We start from the raw sequence: 17,767 nt of genomic DNA on the forward strand, positions 1-17,767 counted from the left end.
ATTAAATGGCGGAAGGTACAATAAAACTGTGTCCAACTGTTGCTATTCATACAACATAATAGCTTTGTGTTCAACTGAACAGGCTCAAATTTCACACTAAGTACATTTGGGATTAAATTGAGACAAGATCATTATTATTTCAGTATTCATACTTTTTGTGACATTTTTGTTTGGCGATGTGCAGATTTTTCCAGTGTAAAGGTTGGGTAACACTGCTAGAGTACTATTAATTTGCATATTTTCCAACTTGGCGGCACGGTGATAGACTGGTTAGAGCGTCTGCCTCACAGTTCTGAGGACCGGGGTTCAAACCCCACTTGTGTGGAGTTTGCATGTTCTCCCCGTGCCTGCGTGGGTTTTCTCCGGGCACTCCGGTTTCCTCCCACATCCCAAAGACATGTGTGGTAGGTTAATTGAGGTCTCTAAATTGACCCTAGGTGTGAATGTGAGTGTGAATGGTTGTTTATGTATGTGTGCCCTGCGATCTGCTGGCAACCAGTTCAGGGTGTACCCCGCCTCCTGCCCGATGATAGCTGGGATAGGCTCCAGCACGCCCGCGACCCTACTGAGGATAAGCGGCTCAGAAAATGGATGGATAGATGGATTTGAAAAAATTGCTGTTTTAGAGGTAGCCTACAAAAGTCACAATGTGAACTAATAACTACAACAGTTAACACGGCATTTCTATACTGTACTGATACTGTACAGAAAAATAACTAGTCCAATAATCCTTTAAATAATGTGTCAATAAAGTAGCATAAGGTAAATGTTCATTTGTTAAAATGAACTTTGTGCGTATCATAATTTGAATGTTGTCTGTCAAAAGAAAAATTGATGGCAGCACGGTGAAGGACTGGTTAGCATATCTGCCTCACAGTTCTGAGGACTGGGGTTCAAATCCCGGCCCCACCTTTGTAGAGTTTGGATGGTGTCCCCGTGCCTGCGTGGGTTTTCTCCTGCTCATATGGTTTCCTCCCACATCCCAAAAACATGCACGGTAGGTTAATTGAAGACTCCAAATTGCCCGTGTTTCTTATTAGCATAAAGAATAAGAAACCAAAAGTATTAATAGCAACATCAAATCCATGTAAGGGTGGGTGAAAAAAGAATAGGAGGGTGGTTGCAATTAAAACTTTTTGTCATATAATGTAATACTATGTTACATAAAAAGTCATTATAACTTCACTGTAGTTCATGATAAATATCCATCCCTCCATCCATTTTCCGTACCGCTTATCCTCACTAGGGTCGCAGGCATGCTGGAGCCTATATTTTGGGGCGAGAGGCTGGGTACAAACTGAACTGGTCGCTAGCCAATCGCAGTGCACATACTGTATAAACAAACAAACATTCACAATCACATTCATACCTACAGGCAATTTAAAGTCTTCAATTAACCTACCATACATGTTTTTGGGATGTGGGGGGAAAGTGGAGTACCATGAGAAAACCCATGCAGGCACAGGAAGAACATGCAAACTCGATACAGGCGAGGCTAGAGTTGAACCCAGTCTTAAGAACTGTGAGCCAGATCTGCTAACCAGTAGGTCACCGTGTCACCCGTGATAAATATGAAAAAAAGTGAAACAAATCAACTATCTCTTGCCCAATCTTGGGCCTCTAAATTGATATACAAGATAGCACCACACCCAAGGAAAAACCAATCAGAGACAGAAGGCTTGACTTACGAGTTGTCAGTAATTTGTTATGCACTCATGGGCACTCTCATCGCAGGCACACCCCACGGTCTCGCAATGACCTGTTACCGTGTTACTCCAGAAGAGCGCCTTATTTGTAATGGAGTGTTAGTATCACGGTAAATCTTAGCTAAATCTTATCAGTTTTTAAGTTTTATTTTTTGGAAGGCCCGCAAGTGCACAACAAATGATTACAACTCAGAAGTCAAGCCTGTCTGATTGCTTGTTTTTACTCGGGAGCATCGGTTTCTTGTATAGAGGCATAGATGGGCCTGAGACTGGTGATTATTTTTTTTTACAGATCATATTTATCATATACTACTGTCAAGTCATAATGACTGTTTTAACATATGCAAAAATTTTGTTTTTTTTATTTTCAAAATTTCAAACTCCCCTTTAACAATATGAGAGTGACAAATAATGGACATGTATTCAGTTATTGGAAAATCAGTAAATATAGTGAATATTTGTTTTGCAAAAGAAAATGTAGTGCAGTTAAAAGATAACAACAAGCATGAATAAATAAAAACCTTTAATGATTTGTGAACTCTGGATCTGTTATGTATTCTGGGAGCATACATACTATATCGTAAAACACACTGTAAATGAAAAGAACCATTTTTTTTCAGATTATCTCAATATTCTTATAGTCATATCAACTCTTGACAAGATCATACAGCTTAGTTGTGCCACTGTCATTTGTGAATTACATTCAGTTCTATTTTCATAAAAAGAAAGTACAGGTGGAATGTTTGATACATTTGCTTGAAATATTTTTTTAACACAATCAAATATTTTCATGGTGGTGGCACTGCTAAAATATGTTGGGGTTTTTTCCAGATACAAAATTTGCATATATTTTACATGCAGTGGTTCGTGATTGACCCGATCATCTTAACTGAATCACAAGGTCGGGTGCACACTATTGAAATCAACGATAAGGAAACTGTGATTAATACGAACTGGCAGCATTAAGAAACATTCAGAAAATAAAGGCGGCAAGCTGGTGAAGGTACCTGCTCTACACTGACAAAACATGACTGTTATAATTGCCTTGATCATTTTAATGAACAGCAAAGTTTGTATAAGCACGGCAGACACCTCTGAACAGAGCTAGTGCTAAAAGAACCTGTAGGGTGTCCTGGCTGGTCCACCGTTCCAAAAACAACACCGTAAGAGATGCGTTGTTGCCATGACAACAACAGACACTATTCTTAACACGCACCAACCCAATGTCACAATGATTTCCAAACTGTTCCGATAGCGCAAAATTACACTGTCAGATTCAGTATGTCACATCCTTACCCCACACACATTTGTCCAAAATAGCGAGGTACAGTATGTGGTAGGACTTCAGAGGAAACAGTCTCACATTCTTCAGATTCATAAGCGCTCATGGCTGGTGGATGCTGCGGAATGCTGGGAGGTAAGGTGGAGCTTACTTTAGCAGATGCTGTGCTGTGCTGGTAACTGGTTATCCTGGGTCTCAATTGGAGACTGATTCAAGCTGGGTCTCTTAAACATGGATGAGATGTAGAAGGCCTGACAAGACGCCAACGATTTGAATTGAGAGGGGAACATGTACCTAGTCAAGCGAACGGGGTAAACTCACCACCCAGTATGCAGTGAAGGCTCCAATTATGTAGCCGAACACGACGTCCGATGGGTGGTGTCTGTTGTCAGTGACGCGGGTCAGACCTGTGTAGATGGCCAGCAGAAACAGGAAGAACTGGAGCACGGGTCTTAGCAGGCGAGCTTTGCGCCATGTCAACCGCGCTTGAAGATAAAACTACACCAAAAACAAAATGGACAGCATGCTGTAATACATGGCTCATGAACAGCAAGCTCACTACAGCGTGACTGGAATTAATCTTTTCCCTGGACATTTTTATTTTTGGGGGCCAACATAAAAGCATCTAATCTAGATTTTAATATCATCTGGCATTTTACATCCAACTGCACGTTTGTTCTCCATTGCACCTTCCTGTATGATAACTGATAGTATGACTGCGTTTACATCCACTACGTACAGTACATGAAACAACCCAGACTTCCAAAATGCAAGTGAACAAACCAATAGTGGGCAGCGACAACATGGATGAAAAAATGTTTTCATAAAAGTAACTTAATTTGAATGTGTTTTAACAAAAATACTGTTATATTATATTACTATTGGTTTAGTTTATTTGTGTCTTTCTCTTTGTGGCAAGATGTAGCTAGATGACTTAACTATCTTAGATTTTTGTCGGTCTGTTAATTGACAACTCTAAATTGCCCGTAGGTGTGAATGTGAGTGCGAATGGTTGTTTGTTTGTATGTGCCCTGCGATTGGCTGGCAACCAGTTCAGGGTGTACCCCGCCTCCTGCACGATGATAGCTGGGATGGGCTCCAGCACGCCTGCGACCCTAGTGAGGAGAAGCGGCTCAGAAAATGGATGGATGGATAGGATTTTTTTTTCCTGCGTGTTTTACAATTTACTATATGCCCTTCTTGCCCCGGCTCAAAGTTGGAAGAGCGGGATAGCCTACATCGACCACACAGTGAAGTCCAGTTGGCCAAAAAAACTGAAAAATCTGTGTTGACGGCATGAATTGCCAGTTATCATTTTTCTTGTTATGCAGCCCACAATCTTTCTATGTTGCCAGAGAGCTATGTGATAATCGGTTACTTCCAGTTAGTGTGAAAGTTAGCTGATGCAGAAAAAAAAGGATCAACCAAACAAAACATCCCACATAAGATAAACAGTCAAAATAAGACTAGCACAACCCACTCCTACCTACCATTCCTAAGTTGAGACTTACAATTAAGCATGTAATAGTATCAGTGCGAGCATGAATTCTTAGACATAGTTCTCCATCGACACCTAAAAATGCAGCACATCTCATACAAACACACCCAGACAATAGACGGGAGCAGTGAAGCAGCAAGCCGAGGTCACACCCCTCCCACAGCAAAACAAAGCGACCTCTGTGTTTCTCATTTCTCCTTTCAGTACCCCCCGTTCACTCTACGCTGCCCACTGGACTGGTGATGGCTCTGTGTCTCATTCCTTTTCACAATAAAACAGTGGTAAATGGGAAATGGAAAAACCATACAGCAATAACAACCGAAAGTAATGGGGATATACTTACAGCTAAATACAGCATTGTGTACATCGCAAAAGAGGCATGACCAGAGAAGAAGGACTTCCTAAATTGAGCGAAAAAAGGTTTAGAATAGCAACAATAAATACAATTTGGGATTATTATACTTCAAAGTTATAAACAAAACAAAATTGTTGTTTCACGGTGTCGAGGGTCTGAAAAAGTGACATGCTGATGGTTACATGGATGGATGAATGGACGGATGGATGCACATTTGTACTTTTTAAAGAGATTGTGAATGCATTTCAAGTGCATGTACTGTAATGTCCGTGTGCCAGCATGTGCCTTTAAGAGGCGGGGCCTGGTGGGATGGCATGTGACTTCAGCGAGTCTGCGTGGTAGTGTCTGGGAGTGAGCTGTGACCAACAGCAGCCAGTGTGTGAATGTGATCATTGTGTTTATGTGTGTTACTGTTTTCCTAAAATTCAAGAAATGCCTTGGCGACTGTGCCTCTCCTTTGCCACATGTGAGGGTATCACAGTAAGTATACTGTAAAAAAAAACAAATCACTTTAAAAAGCACGCTATAATGTAGCTGGGGAGTCCCATAAAATGGGAAAACAGTAGATGGAAGGAAGGAGGGATAGAGACGCAGATGAATGAATGGGCGGTAGCAGGTAGTATGGATAGATGGAAACATAATATACACACCTGGCCTCTTCTATAGAGCGGTGGTCAGTGCTGGGGCAGCTGACAGACTCCAAATAAGTTCCTTCCGTGCAGTTGAGTGACGTGTAGGTGACGCCACACACCGACAAGAAGTGCGGCCGCAGACGGCCAACGCTCAGCTTGGCCGTGTTTGTCAGGGATTGGCCGACGAAGCAGCCAAACAGGAAGGCGCCAAACTCCTTGTAGAGACAGGACACATACTTGTTCCTAACGAAGGACTTGGTGCTGACACCTAGTAAGCGCACACGGTAACATTCCCCTACAACGACCTGCGGGTGGACATGTGGTCACAACCACTGTGTTAAGGGTCCACATGAATGGAATTGTTAATGCACTAAAGTGTTTTTACAGTGCAGCACTCACTACGAGGCCCGCGATAAGGATGCCGGCAGCAATGAGTAATGTGTCCGGTATGACCTCTGAGAGCAGGTACGGATAGGCGATGCTGGGGTCTCCACAACTGAAACCTCTTCTGTATGGTCTGACGGCCTTCAGCTCACTTGCCAAGAATGGGATGGAAACTGAGGGGGAGAGATGAGCGTGATTATGATTAATGCTGAGAGACTCAAACACTGACACATTCACGATTTCATTCCACAACAAAATAATTAGTGATGCACCAAAATGAAAATTCTTGGTCTGACCCGAAAAATAAAAATGAGGGACCCATGGCCGAAAACCAAAGCCGAAACACTAAAAGAAATTACTCTGCCAATTATCGTTTAAAAAATTGCATTTATGGCTATGACTGCAGAGCTGCCAACCTATATAAATTCACTTCCAGAACAATTTGTCTGAATGGTTTTATTTTTAAAATTGTGTCTATAACATTACAATGGGACAAGTATAGTATGTAACAGTATAAAAATAATTCAACATACTGTTCAATTGCACAACATAATAATTACTCTCCAATCATAATCATTAATAAATTATGCTTTCAATATTTGTTATTTTCATGTATTTATTGCCTCAACCTTGTAATGGCGAATGGACAGTATTTCCAGCTAAATGTATTCTTTTGCATGTCATTTTTGCATTTTCTGTATTCACTATGGCTACTGAAACGATGCAAATTTTCCCTTGTGGGAATTATTAAGGTTATGTACTTATTGGGCAGCACGGTGGGCGACTGGTTAGCACATCTGCCTCACAGTTCTGAATCAGGGTCGAATTGTCGCCCCGCCTGTGTGGAGTTTGCATGTTCTCCCCGTGTCTGCGTGGGTTTTCTCCGGGTACTCTGGTTTCCTCCCACATCCCCAAAACATGCGTGGTAGGTTGATTGAAGACTCTAAATTGCCCGTAGGTGTGAATGTGAGTACGACTGGTTGGTTGTTTCTATATGCCCTGCGATTGGCTGGCGACCAGTTCAGGGTGTACCCTGCCTCTCGCCCGAAGATAGCTGGGATAGGCTCCAGCACACCCGCGACCCTAGTGAGGATAAGTGATGCGGTAAAGAAAATGGATGGATGGATGGATGGATTGATACAGTGATATTCAGACCCCCTTAAATTTTTCATTCTTTGTTATATTGCAGCCATTTGCTAAAATCATTTAAGTTCATTTTGACATGTTTAGGAAAGGCACACATTAAGCATTCGCGACAAGAAAAGATGCAGTTGGATAAGACAGCAGACGTGAGTTACCGACATCATTCAAAAAAATAAAAAGCCTTAAATGGAAATGGGCTGGCCACGTTGCCCGAAGAGCTGACAAAAGGTGGACCACAGAAACTGTCACTGGGCACAAAGCGGCCACGACGAAAAGCTAAAAGTAGAAAGGAGAAAACCCACGCAGGCACGGGGAGAACATGCAAACTCCACACAGGCATGGCCGGATTTGGACCCAGGTCCTCAGAACTGTGAGGCAGACGTGCTAACCAGTTGCTCACTGTGCTGCTGATCCTCATCCTCTAGAATGAATCTCATTAGAATGTAAATGGATAATGTATATGGGTCCAGTGCCTGTATATAGACTTTAAAGTCAAGGTGACCACATTTAAATCGACCTTTGACAATTACATCTAGATGAGGCTTTGAAATTTTACACAAACTTCCACAAAAGTCAATACAAATACTGCTTAAAAACGTTATCCAGAAAACTGGCAGACATATGTGTAATCCCTTTGACATTATAAATGCTAAACCAAAAAAAAGAAGAAGAAATGAAAGCGAATAAGTTTTAGCAAAATGTGGCCAGTTAATGTTCCATATTTAGTGGAAATCTTGACGTCCTGTTCTTCTGCCATCTAAAATTTCAATGTCAATTGAAATTATAGAGTTGTTCTTGCATCGAAATACTGTGAAACAACATCTGTGGGAAATTTGAAGCCTAGTTGAAATGGGTACAGTTAGAGAGGTGACTTTGGGATAAAGTGTCTGGGCCTTCTGACAAGAAACCACTATGGACAACCTATTGCACCTCTAGGGACTACTGTACTTTTTTAGTGCAACGGATACAACAAAGGTCTTAACCCTCTCACTTTTTAGACAATTTTCAAACACAACTGCTGCAGAAACCTGAACAAAACACTGCACCAATTCTTCATGTAAGGTATGTGGTCAGAAAATAGACACATCATTCTGGTAATGTTGAATACGCCATACTGTTGCCATTCATACAACAGAATGGCTTTCTGAGTACATCAACTTTTTGTTCAATGAAACAGGCCCAGATTTTACATGGAGTACATCTTTGAAAAAACTGAGACAAGATCATCATTATTTCAGTATTCATACTTTTTGTGACATTGATGTTTCGTGGTGTCCCATGAGGTTTTAAAATTTAAAATGGGTGCCTCGGCTCAATAAAGATTGGGAAACACTGGCCTAGTGGTTGTCTCTGGAGAAACTCAGTCATTAGACCATAAGAAGAATGTGAAGGTCACGACATGGCTCCAGAGAGTTTGAAGGAACTTTCAGAATGTTCCTGTTTCCATATGCACATTTTAAAAAGGTTTGGCTAGAACTGGGTTACAGTGTGAGAACATGACAGATGAGGAAGAAAGGCGGATTGTTTGTGACTTAAATTCAACTCTTCTCCAGAAAACAAAAGAGTGAATGCTGAAACAAACCAGAGCCAGAAGCAGCCTGACACTGCCTACAACAAGATGCCCCCCCCCCCCCCCATAGTCCCCCCCCTCACACTGCACGCACACATTAGAGGAGGCAACTGGACAGACAGTAATGCACAACACACTGCCCTGTGCACTACCTCTCCAGCCAGGGAGTGTGTTCACATTAACCATCATGACATGACCTCTTCCTGTCACTGTGAGGGACAGTGACACACACACACACAATATATCATACACATATTTATTTATAGCGAATACTTCTACGATTCCCTGCCGACTTTGCTCTACCCTGAGAACAAGTGGTTGCTATGGAAACAAGAGAATTCCCTGGGCAATGCATGAAGCAGCTGGCAGAGAGTCGGAGAGCATGCATGGGTGGGAAATAAGAGCCTTACATGCACATAGAGGGAGTGAAAAAAGTTTTGTCTGATATTTTTCTTCATGTGCAATCATCACATGAAAAACACTATATGCTGAGCATTTGAATGACAAAAATATGAAAAAAGTCAACCTCCAGATCCCCAAACCAAAATTGAATCATTAAACGTCAAAATGTGCTTAAAATGTGCACACTGTATCATAATGTGGCCTTGTCAAGCACTTTACTCTAGCAAATATACGTAAATCCATCCGATCCATTCTCTACACTGCTTAACCTATTCAGGGTCACGGGCGCTGCAACCTAGCCCAGCTAACTTTGGGCAAAAGGCAGACTACGCCCTGAACTGGTCGCCAGTGCGTCGCAGGGCACATGTCGAGACAGACAACCATTCAGACTCACATTCACACCATCACTGAGTGGGAACTGAAGTCACACTGCCTGCACCAATCTACCACTACAGCATCAATGACTTAAAATGCAAATACTTGTAATGTTTTAAATTAATTGACAACAAGAGCATGTGTGCTCATTATCTATTTAAATGTGCAAAAAGCATCACTGAGGTGTTAGTGTAGCTTACCTGGCGTTTTTAATTGTGCATATGATTCCCAATCAGTATGCTGTGGCATGTCATCAAGTGCACCACAAGAAATAATCCACTTTCACTTAATTTGTAGGACAATTATTTATTTACTTTAAATTATGTTTGTGGTCTCCAAATTTTCCCCAAATTATGTTTGCCAGTGACATATAGGGATAGGCAGAATTAAATACTCTTCCACTAGAGGGCATAAGGTAAATTTTTTAGCTGTTTATCCGTGGTGGTATGCCTAGATTTTACGAATGTAGAACATACATGTATGCTTTGGTGCAATAAACACTGAGAAGCCCGAGTATACACAGACACTTTAGGTAGTAGTAGTGGTGGTAGCAATGTGGAGTGTATCTGTATCAAAAAGTCTGCCTTTACAAAGTTAATCTCTTTTGATGCCTACTGTCAAATGTCACACTTACCATTATGTTAATTACTTTTGTTCTAACTTTAAAATCTCTAAAAGTGCATCCCATCATACTGTACACCAAATTAGTGTTTCCTTTTGAGGATATTGGCAATTACAACCCCAATTCCAATGAAGGTGGGATGTTGTGTTAAACATAAATAAAAACAGAACACAATGATTTGCAAATCATGTTCGACCTATATTTAATTGAATACACTACAAAGACAAGATATTTAATGTTTCTAACTGATCAACTTTTTTGTTTTTAGCAAATAATCATGAACTTAGAAATTTATGGCTGCAACACGTTCCAAAAAATCTGGAACAGGGTCATGTTTACCACTGTGTTACATCACCTTTTCTTTTAACAACATTCAATCAACGTTTGGGAACTGAGGAACACTAATTGTTGAAGCTTTATAGGTGGAATTCTTTCCCATTCTTGCTTGATGTACAGCTTCAGCTGTTCAACAGTCCGGGGTCTCTGTTGTCGTATTTTACGCTTCATAATGCGCCACACATTTTCAATGGGAGACAGGTCTGGACTGCAGGCAGGCCAGTCTAGTACCCGAACTCTTTTACTACGAAGCCACGCTGTTGTAACACGTGCAGAATGTGGTTTGGCATTGTCTTGCTGAAATAAGCAGGTGCGTCCATGAAAAAGATCTTGCTTGGATGGCAGCATGTTTCTCCTAACAGTCCATAACAGTCCGGATGGTTCTTTTCCTCTTTGGCCCGGAGGACACAACATCCACAATTTCCAAAAACAATTTGAAATGTGGACTCGTCCGACCACAGAATACTTTTCCACTTTGCATCAGTCCATCTTAGATGAGCTCGGGCCCAGAGAAGCCGGCGGCATTTCTGGGTGTTGTTGATCAACGGCTTTTGCTTTGCATAGTAGAGTTTCAAGTTGCACTCACGGATGAAGCCCCAAACTGTATTTACTGACATTGGTTTTCTGAAGTGTTCCTGAGCCCATGTGGTGATATCCTTTACACATTGATCTTTGTTTTTGATGCAGTGCCGCCTGAGGCAGCGAAGGTCACGGGCATTCAATGTTGGTTTTCGGCCTTGCCGCTTACATGCGGTGATTTCTCTAGATTCTCTGAACCTTTCGATGATATTATGGACTGTAGATGATGAAATCCATAAATTCCTTGCAATTGTATGTTGAGGAACATTGTCCTTAAATTGTTTGACAATTTTCTCACGCACTTGTTCACAAGGAGGTGAACCTCGCCCCATCTTTGCTTGTGAATGTTCCCAATTAGCCTGTTCACCTGCGGGATGTTCCAAACGGGTGTTTGATGAGCATTCCTCAACTTTCTCAGTCTTTTTTGCCACCTGTCCAGCTTTTTTGGAATGTGTTGCAGCCATGAAATTCTAAGTTAATGATTATTTGCTAAAAACAAAGTTTATCAGTTTGCACATTAAATATCTTGTCTTTGTAGTGTGTTTAATTAAATATAGGTTGAACATGATTTGCAAATCATTGTATTCTGTTTTTATTTATGTTTAACACAACGTCCCAACTTCATTGAAATTGGGGTTGTATAATACTTTTAAGGGCATAAACTGAAAATCTATTGACTTCTGTCGTATTAGATCTCTTCACACGAGTGATGTCCAACTAGTGAGCCGTGAGAGATCCTCAGGTGGGCAATTTCGCTTTGTCCGAAAATTACTATTTATTTACTTCAAATAATGTATCTTTGTTTATCCATCTATTCCAACGACCTATAGGGACAAGCAAAACAATTAAATGTAATTTCACTCGGTGGCAAATGTTACAGTGAAGATTTTTGTTTAATGTACACTTCATAGCCTGTGTACACTGAAGCCATATAAGCACTTTGAAACAGACCTGCCACCATTATGTTGTCTTCAGAACAGGAAAAAAAGTAAGCGAAACGTTTTCGTTCTTCAGAAGTAGAAAAGATGATTATTATATTTACCTAGGAATAGGCACAAGACGTCTGAAACCACCAGGAGCTTGCTTGTGAATAAAGCTTGTGACATTTGCATGGGTTTATTCTCATTGTCGTTCTCCATCCCCGCTGCGTCAGCCGGTAGCGAGCCGCTCTTGGTGTGCAAGCCTTTGGGGCGGTCGGGTCGAGTCTCTGCGCTCACACGGGCACGCTGCGGCCCCAGTCGGCCCAGCATCACAAAAACACGAGTTGAACCAATTTTCATTCGAAGGTTTACAGAGCCCTTACTTTTGACGCAAGCGCGAGCAAATATGGACGCATCACAAAGACGTTGCCTTTTGACGCGCGCGTTTGTTGATGCGATGGCACGACAAAACCTGCAAAACTCGTCCAGATGGCCAACACGAACTTGATGAACATCCTTCACCTTCAGACTATGCGCTGCTTGTGGTTGTCTTGCCAAAACTCTCCCGCTCTCTCGCTTCGCCTCTGCCCACGTGACTCAAGGTGAAATGCGGACAACGCCCTGGACTGGTCGCCAGTCAGTCGCAAGGCACGTTAAACAGACAGCCGGTCACTACTCACACCGTCACTGAGCGGGAATTGCACCCACACTCAGAGGTAGGTAGGAACGGTTAGGTAGGTATTACTCCGTGGCATTTACTCAAGTAACATTTTGGATAAATTGGACCTGTCAGGGTGGCACGTTGGAAAACTGCCTCACATTTCTGAGGGCCCGGGTTCAAATCTGGCCGCCACCTGTTTGGAGTTTGCATGTTCTCCCCGTGCCTGTGTGGGGTTTTCTACGGGTACTCTGGTTTCGTCCCACATCCAGAGGAGGGTAGAGTAGCCAAATATTGTACTCAAGTCAGAGTACTGTCACTTTAGAATAATATGACTCAAGTAAAAGTAAAAAGTAGCCATCCAAATATTTACTTGAGTAACAAAGTACTCAATGAAAAAAATTACTCAAGAGTAACTTGAGTAAATTCTGATTGTTGTTTTTTTTTTAATGAGAGCATGAACATCAAATAAAATAAAATAAATAATAATATAAGGTAGTCGTGATTCCCAATGAAGTTGGGACGTTGTGTAAACATAAATAAAAACAGAATACAATGATTTGCAAATCATGTTCCACCTGTATTTAATTGAATACACTACAAAGACAAGATATTTAATGTTCAAACTGATAAACTATTGTTTTAGCAAATAATCATTAACTTAGAATTTTATGGCTGCAACACGTTCCAAAAAAGCTGAGGCAAGGTCCTGTTTACGACTGTGTTACATCACGTTTTCTTTTAACAACATTCAATAAACATTTGGGAACTGAGAACACTATTTGTTGAAGCTTTGTAGGTGTAATTCTTTCCCATTCTTGCTTGATGTACAGCTTCAGCTGTTCAACAGTCCGGGGTCTCCAGTGTCGTATTTTACGCTTCATGTGTCACACATTTTCAATGGGAGACAGGTCTGGAGTGCAGGCAGGCCAGTCTAGTACCTGCACTCTTTTACTACGAAGCCACGCTGTTGTAACACGTGCAGAATGTGGTTTGGCATTGTCTTGCTGAAATAAGCAGGGACGTCCATGAAAAAGATGTTGCTTGGATGGCAGCATATGTTTCTCCAAAACCTGTATGTACCTTTCAGCATTAATGGTGCCGTCACAGATGTGTAAGTTAGCCATGCTATTGGCACTAACACACCATCACAGATGCTGTCTTTTGAACTTTGCGTCCATAACAGTCCGAAAGGTTCTTTTCCTCTTTGGTCCGGAGGACACGACGTCCGCAATTTCCCAAAACAATTCTCGTCGGACCACAGAACACTCTTCCACTTTGCATCAGTCCATCTTAGATGAGCTCGGGCCCATAGAAGCCGGCGGCGTTTCTGGGTGTTGTTGATCAATGGCTTTTGCTTTGCATAGTAGAGTTTCAAGTTGCACTTACCGATGTAGCGCTGAATTGTATTCACTGACATTGGTTTTCTGAAGTGTTCCTGAGCCCATGTGGTGATATCGTTTACACATTGATGTCGGTTTTTGATGCAGTGCCGCCTGAGGGATCGAAGGTCACGGGCATTCAATGTTGGTTTTCGGCCTTGCCGCTTACATGCAGTGATTTCTCCAGATTCTCTGAACCTCTTGATGATATTATGGACCATAGATGATGAAATCCGTAAATTCCTTGCAATTGTATATTGAGGAACATTATCCTTAAATTGTTTGACTATTTTCTCACGCACTTGTTCACAAGGTGAACCTCGCCCCATCTTTGCTTGTGAATGACTGAGCAATTCTGGGAAGCTCCTTTTATACCCAATCACGGCACCCACTTGTTCCCAATTAGCCTGTTCACCTGTTGGATGTTCCAAACAGGTGTTTGATGAGCATGCCTCAACTTTCTCAGTCTTTTTTGCCATATGTCCCAGCTTTTTTTGCAGCCATAAAATTCTAAGTAAAGGATTATTTGCTAAAACAATAGTTTATCAGTTTGAACATTAAATATCTTGTCTTTGTAGTGTATTCAATTAAATACAGGTGGAACATGATTTGCAAATCATTGTATTCTGTTTTTATTTATGTTTACACAACGTCCCAACTTCATTGGAATTGGGGTTGTACAAATATTTTATTTTAAAAATATTTTATTTATTATGTTTTAGATTAAATGATATTGTTCAACAATATCTTGATTTGGAGATTCATGTTTGATTTTGTTATCCATCCATCCATTTTCTGAGCCGCTTCTCCTCACTAGGGTCGCGGGCGTGCTGAAGCCTATCCCAGCTGTCATCGGGCAGGAGGCGGGGTACACCCAGAACTGGTTGCCAGCCAATCGCAGGGCACATAGAAACAAACAACCATTCGCACTCACAGTCATGCCTACGGGCAATTTAGAGTCTCCAATTAATGCATGTTTTTGGGATGTGGTAGGAAACCGGAGTGCCCGGAGAAAACCCACGCAGGCACGGGGAGAACATGCAAACTCCACACAGGCGGGGCCGGGGATTGAACCCGGGTCCTCAGAACTGTGAGGCTGACGCTCTAACCAGTCGCCCACCGTGCCGCCTGTCACGAAACAAAATGAAAGAAAACAAACAAAAACATTATACTGTACAGTAGTAAATTATTTGGCAAAATGGGAAAAAATATTAGGGCAATTAATTAAATTAGTTATATATAATTACACTATCACAGAGTTCCAGGGAGCACTATTATCAATTAGAATTTGTATATATGTAGCAGTACAAATTTTTAAGTTTCCCAGGGATGCAAGGGGATCTGATAGCCATGTGACTCTCTTCACCCAATTAGAGGTGGCGCCAATCAACGCCCATCCTTTTGATTCAGGCCCCAGCCATTTCTGGTTTTCTTGCAGCTCCTTACAAGTACAGCACACCAATACAATTTGCTACTGTATACACAACAATGAATATGTTACTGTATATACTGTAGTACATCGTACTTTAGTGTTTCTCAAGCCTATTGCACCAAGTACCACCATTATGACCTCCATTAAAATACTGTAGTGTAGTAGTCCTAAGTGTTCCTTCAAAATTGAGGCAGAGGTTTTATTTCTAAAAAAATATATATATTCAATATTATTGTGAGCCACCGTAACATTATGCACAGTTAGAACATCAACACCCTTAATATTGAAAACTGGGAAAAAAAATTAAAAATAACTTACATAACGATTCTATTCACTCGGGGCATTCACTCAGAGGGGAGATTTGCAGATTTGGGGATGAAGGTAGTTCTGGGGGTTTCCCAGGGGGTGTGGCTGGTCGCCTCTACACCCCGACCGGGCCCCTGAGCGTGGCCCCCTCTGAGTGGAGGCCCAGGTGGCGGAGGCCGTGGCGCAGGCACTACCTGACAGATTGGGCAGGGGCGGAGCTCCGTGGTGGCCAGGGGTGGCGGTGGGAGCAGCCAAGCAAACGGCGGCCACGGCCACCCTGTTTGGCTCCACACTATCATGTTTTTCAAGGCAGAAAACTGGGGATGTTATTGACGAGCCTGCAACTCGAATCAGATTCGACCAAATGAAACCCAGGGGTGGCGAAGAAGCAGTATTTCGACACTTTGTTCAAACATGCCGAACATCACGTGACTACTGCGAACGAGGCTGCGTTACGTCACAGCAGTATTGAATTGAGTGGGCATGTCTATAGTTGTCTGTCAAAACGTCTTCAAATGTGTCAGCCTGCCAAATGGTGGCTTTTTGTATTGTCGCGTATAATCGTCCTTTCACAGTAGTACACACTGAAGTGGCAATGTTTACAAAATGTGCTGCACGAGGTGCATGCTTAAATGCCTTCATTTGCCATATTTGAATTGTTTTAATGTCTCATTACTGCCATGATCTGTGTTTTGCTTTGGGTTGTGGTTTGGTTTGGTTTGTTTTGTTTCATGTTTTCCTGTGTTCCATGTTGTTCATGTCGTGTGCTCATTCATTTATTTATTGTGTCCACCTGTTGTCATCAACCTTATACCTCGTGTCGACCAATCAGCTCCCTCCAGCCGCTTGTGTCTTGTCCAGGTGTTCCTCGTTGTCTCGTCAATCTCTTTGTATTTAGTTCCCTGGTTTCTTTCAGTTATTGTCGGCTCGTTTTCGTTGTCAGGTGTTATTGTCTCTGTCTGTGCCACATCATAGTTGTCAGTTGTCACTCAGTTATTTCAACAGTCATGTTTTGTTTCCAGTTTTAGGTTCGTTCAAGTGTTTCTTGTTGTTCTGTTGTGGGACTTTGTTTAGTTTGCTTTATCCGTGTTCCTTGTTTGCCTTTCTTTGGAAATTAAATATCATTTTTTGAGACTCCTGCACACCGGCCTTGCCTCCCTGCCTCCCTGCTTCCCTGCACCTGGGTCCTCCACGTTTTTACCTTGCCTTCCTCGCCTTCGAAAACCCTAATTGTGACAATTAAAGCCCTTTGCTTTATTTTACACTTGGATGGCAGTAAAACATGTTACTTAAAATGTTTTTGCTTGTGCACTTAATTAAGATTGTGTGTGTTGGAACCAATTCAATATATAAATATTTTAAATTCAACATCGCAAAATGAATTGTGTTCGACCTGTATTTAAGGAAAGTGAATTCATGCGTCCACTGGTTTTGTAATGTAGTTTTAGTGGTTTATCAGCTAGGTGGCAGTAAAGCCATCTTTTCTCCTCTGTTGAGTGTCAGCGTGGTCTAATTCATTGTGAAACAGTCGGCCCTTTTTTAAGTGTGAAAAGACAGTGAATAAGAAAAAACAAAAATAAATCACACGTACACAAATTGACAAAATTGTTCATTAAGTGGTTGAACTTAGAATTGATTGATAAAATGCATATCGACAAGCCACAAAGCTTGGGGGGTGAATGTCCTTTGGACAAATGAGACAAAAACGGAAGCTTTTTGGTAAGTCACATCAAGTCTACAACAGATACAAAAAAGAAGCATACAGAAAGAAAAGAACACTAGCTACTGTGAACCATGGAGAAAGTTCAGTTAGGTTCTGAGGCTGCTTTGCTGGATCCAGTAGAGCGTGTCTTGAATCTCTGCTGGGAACAATCAAATCTATCCAGGCATTCTTGAGAAAAATGTAGTTTAAGCTTAGTTTCAGTTGTAGGTCATCCAACAGGATACGGATAACACTGCTAAAACCACCCGAGAATGGTTAAGAACCAGAATCTGAATAATTATTGGCCGTGTATGTTAAAAACACAAGGAATGTTTCTCCAATAGTTGGAGCCACTCTAGTTCTGCAGAAAACAAGCCACAAATATATATATATATATATATATAGGACATAAATGCATACGTACAGGGGAGTCGTTGAGCAATGTAAGGGGACCAGTAGTGCGGTAATGCTGATACAATGACA

The 17,767-nt window shown here is 41.6% G+C and overlaps 1 protein-coding gene across 3 annotated transcripts; it reads right to left on the reverse strand.

Annotated features, from left to right (window-relative positions):
- Window positions 1-2,214: 2,214 nt before the first annotated feature.
- On the reverse strand, window positions 2,215-12,496 carry LOC133476300 (phospholipid phosphatase 3-like). Of its 3 annotated transcripts, none has more exons than XM_061769496.1 (6): window positions 11,927-12,496; window positions 5,927-6,030; window positions 5,492-5,688; window positions 4,830-4,887; window positions 3,310-3,486; window positions 2,215-3,239 (listed from the first exon to the last, which is right to left on the reverse strand). In XM_061769496.1, the coding sequence occupies exons 1-6, from the start codon at window positions 12,162-12,164 to the stop codon at window positions 3,141-3,143; spliced, it is 873 nt and encodes a 290-aa protein (XP_061625480.1). In that variant the 5' UTR covers window positions 12,165-12,496; the 3' UTR covers window positions 2,215-3,140. The 3 variants fall into 3 exon arrangements, with proteins under 3 accessions (XP_061625480.1, XP_061625479.1, XP_061625478.1); XM_061769495.1 differs by having other exon boundaries at window positions 5,873-6,030; XM_061769494.1 differs by having other exon boundaries at window positions 5,492-5,778; window positions 5,873-6,030; window positions 11,927-12,494.
- Between the last annotated feature and the right edge of the window lie 5,271 nt (window positions 12,497-17,767).

The sequence above is a fragment of the Phyllopteryx taeniolatus genome, chromosome 4 (assembly GCF_024500385.1).
Source record: "Phyllopteryx taeniolatus isolate TA_2022b chromosome 4, UOR_Ptae_1.2, whole genome shotgun sequence".
NCBI lineage: Eukaryota > Metazoa > Chordata > Actinopteri > Syngnathiformes > Syngnathidae > Phyllopteryx > Phyllopteryx taeniolatus.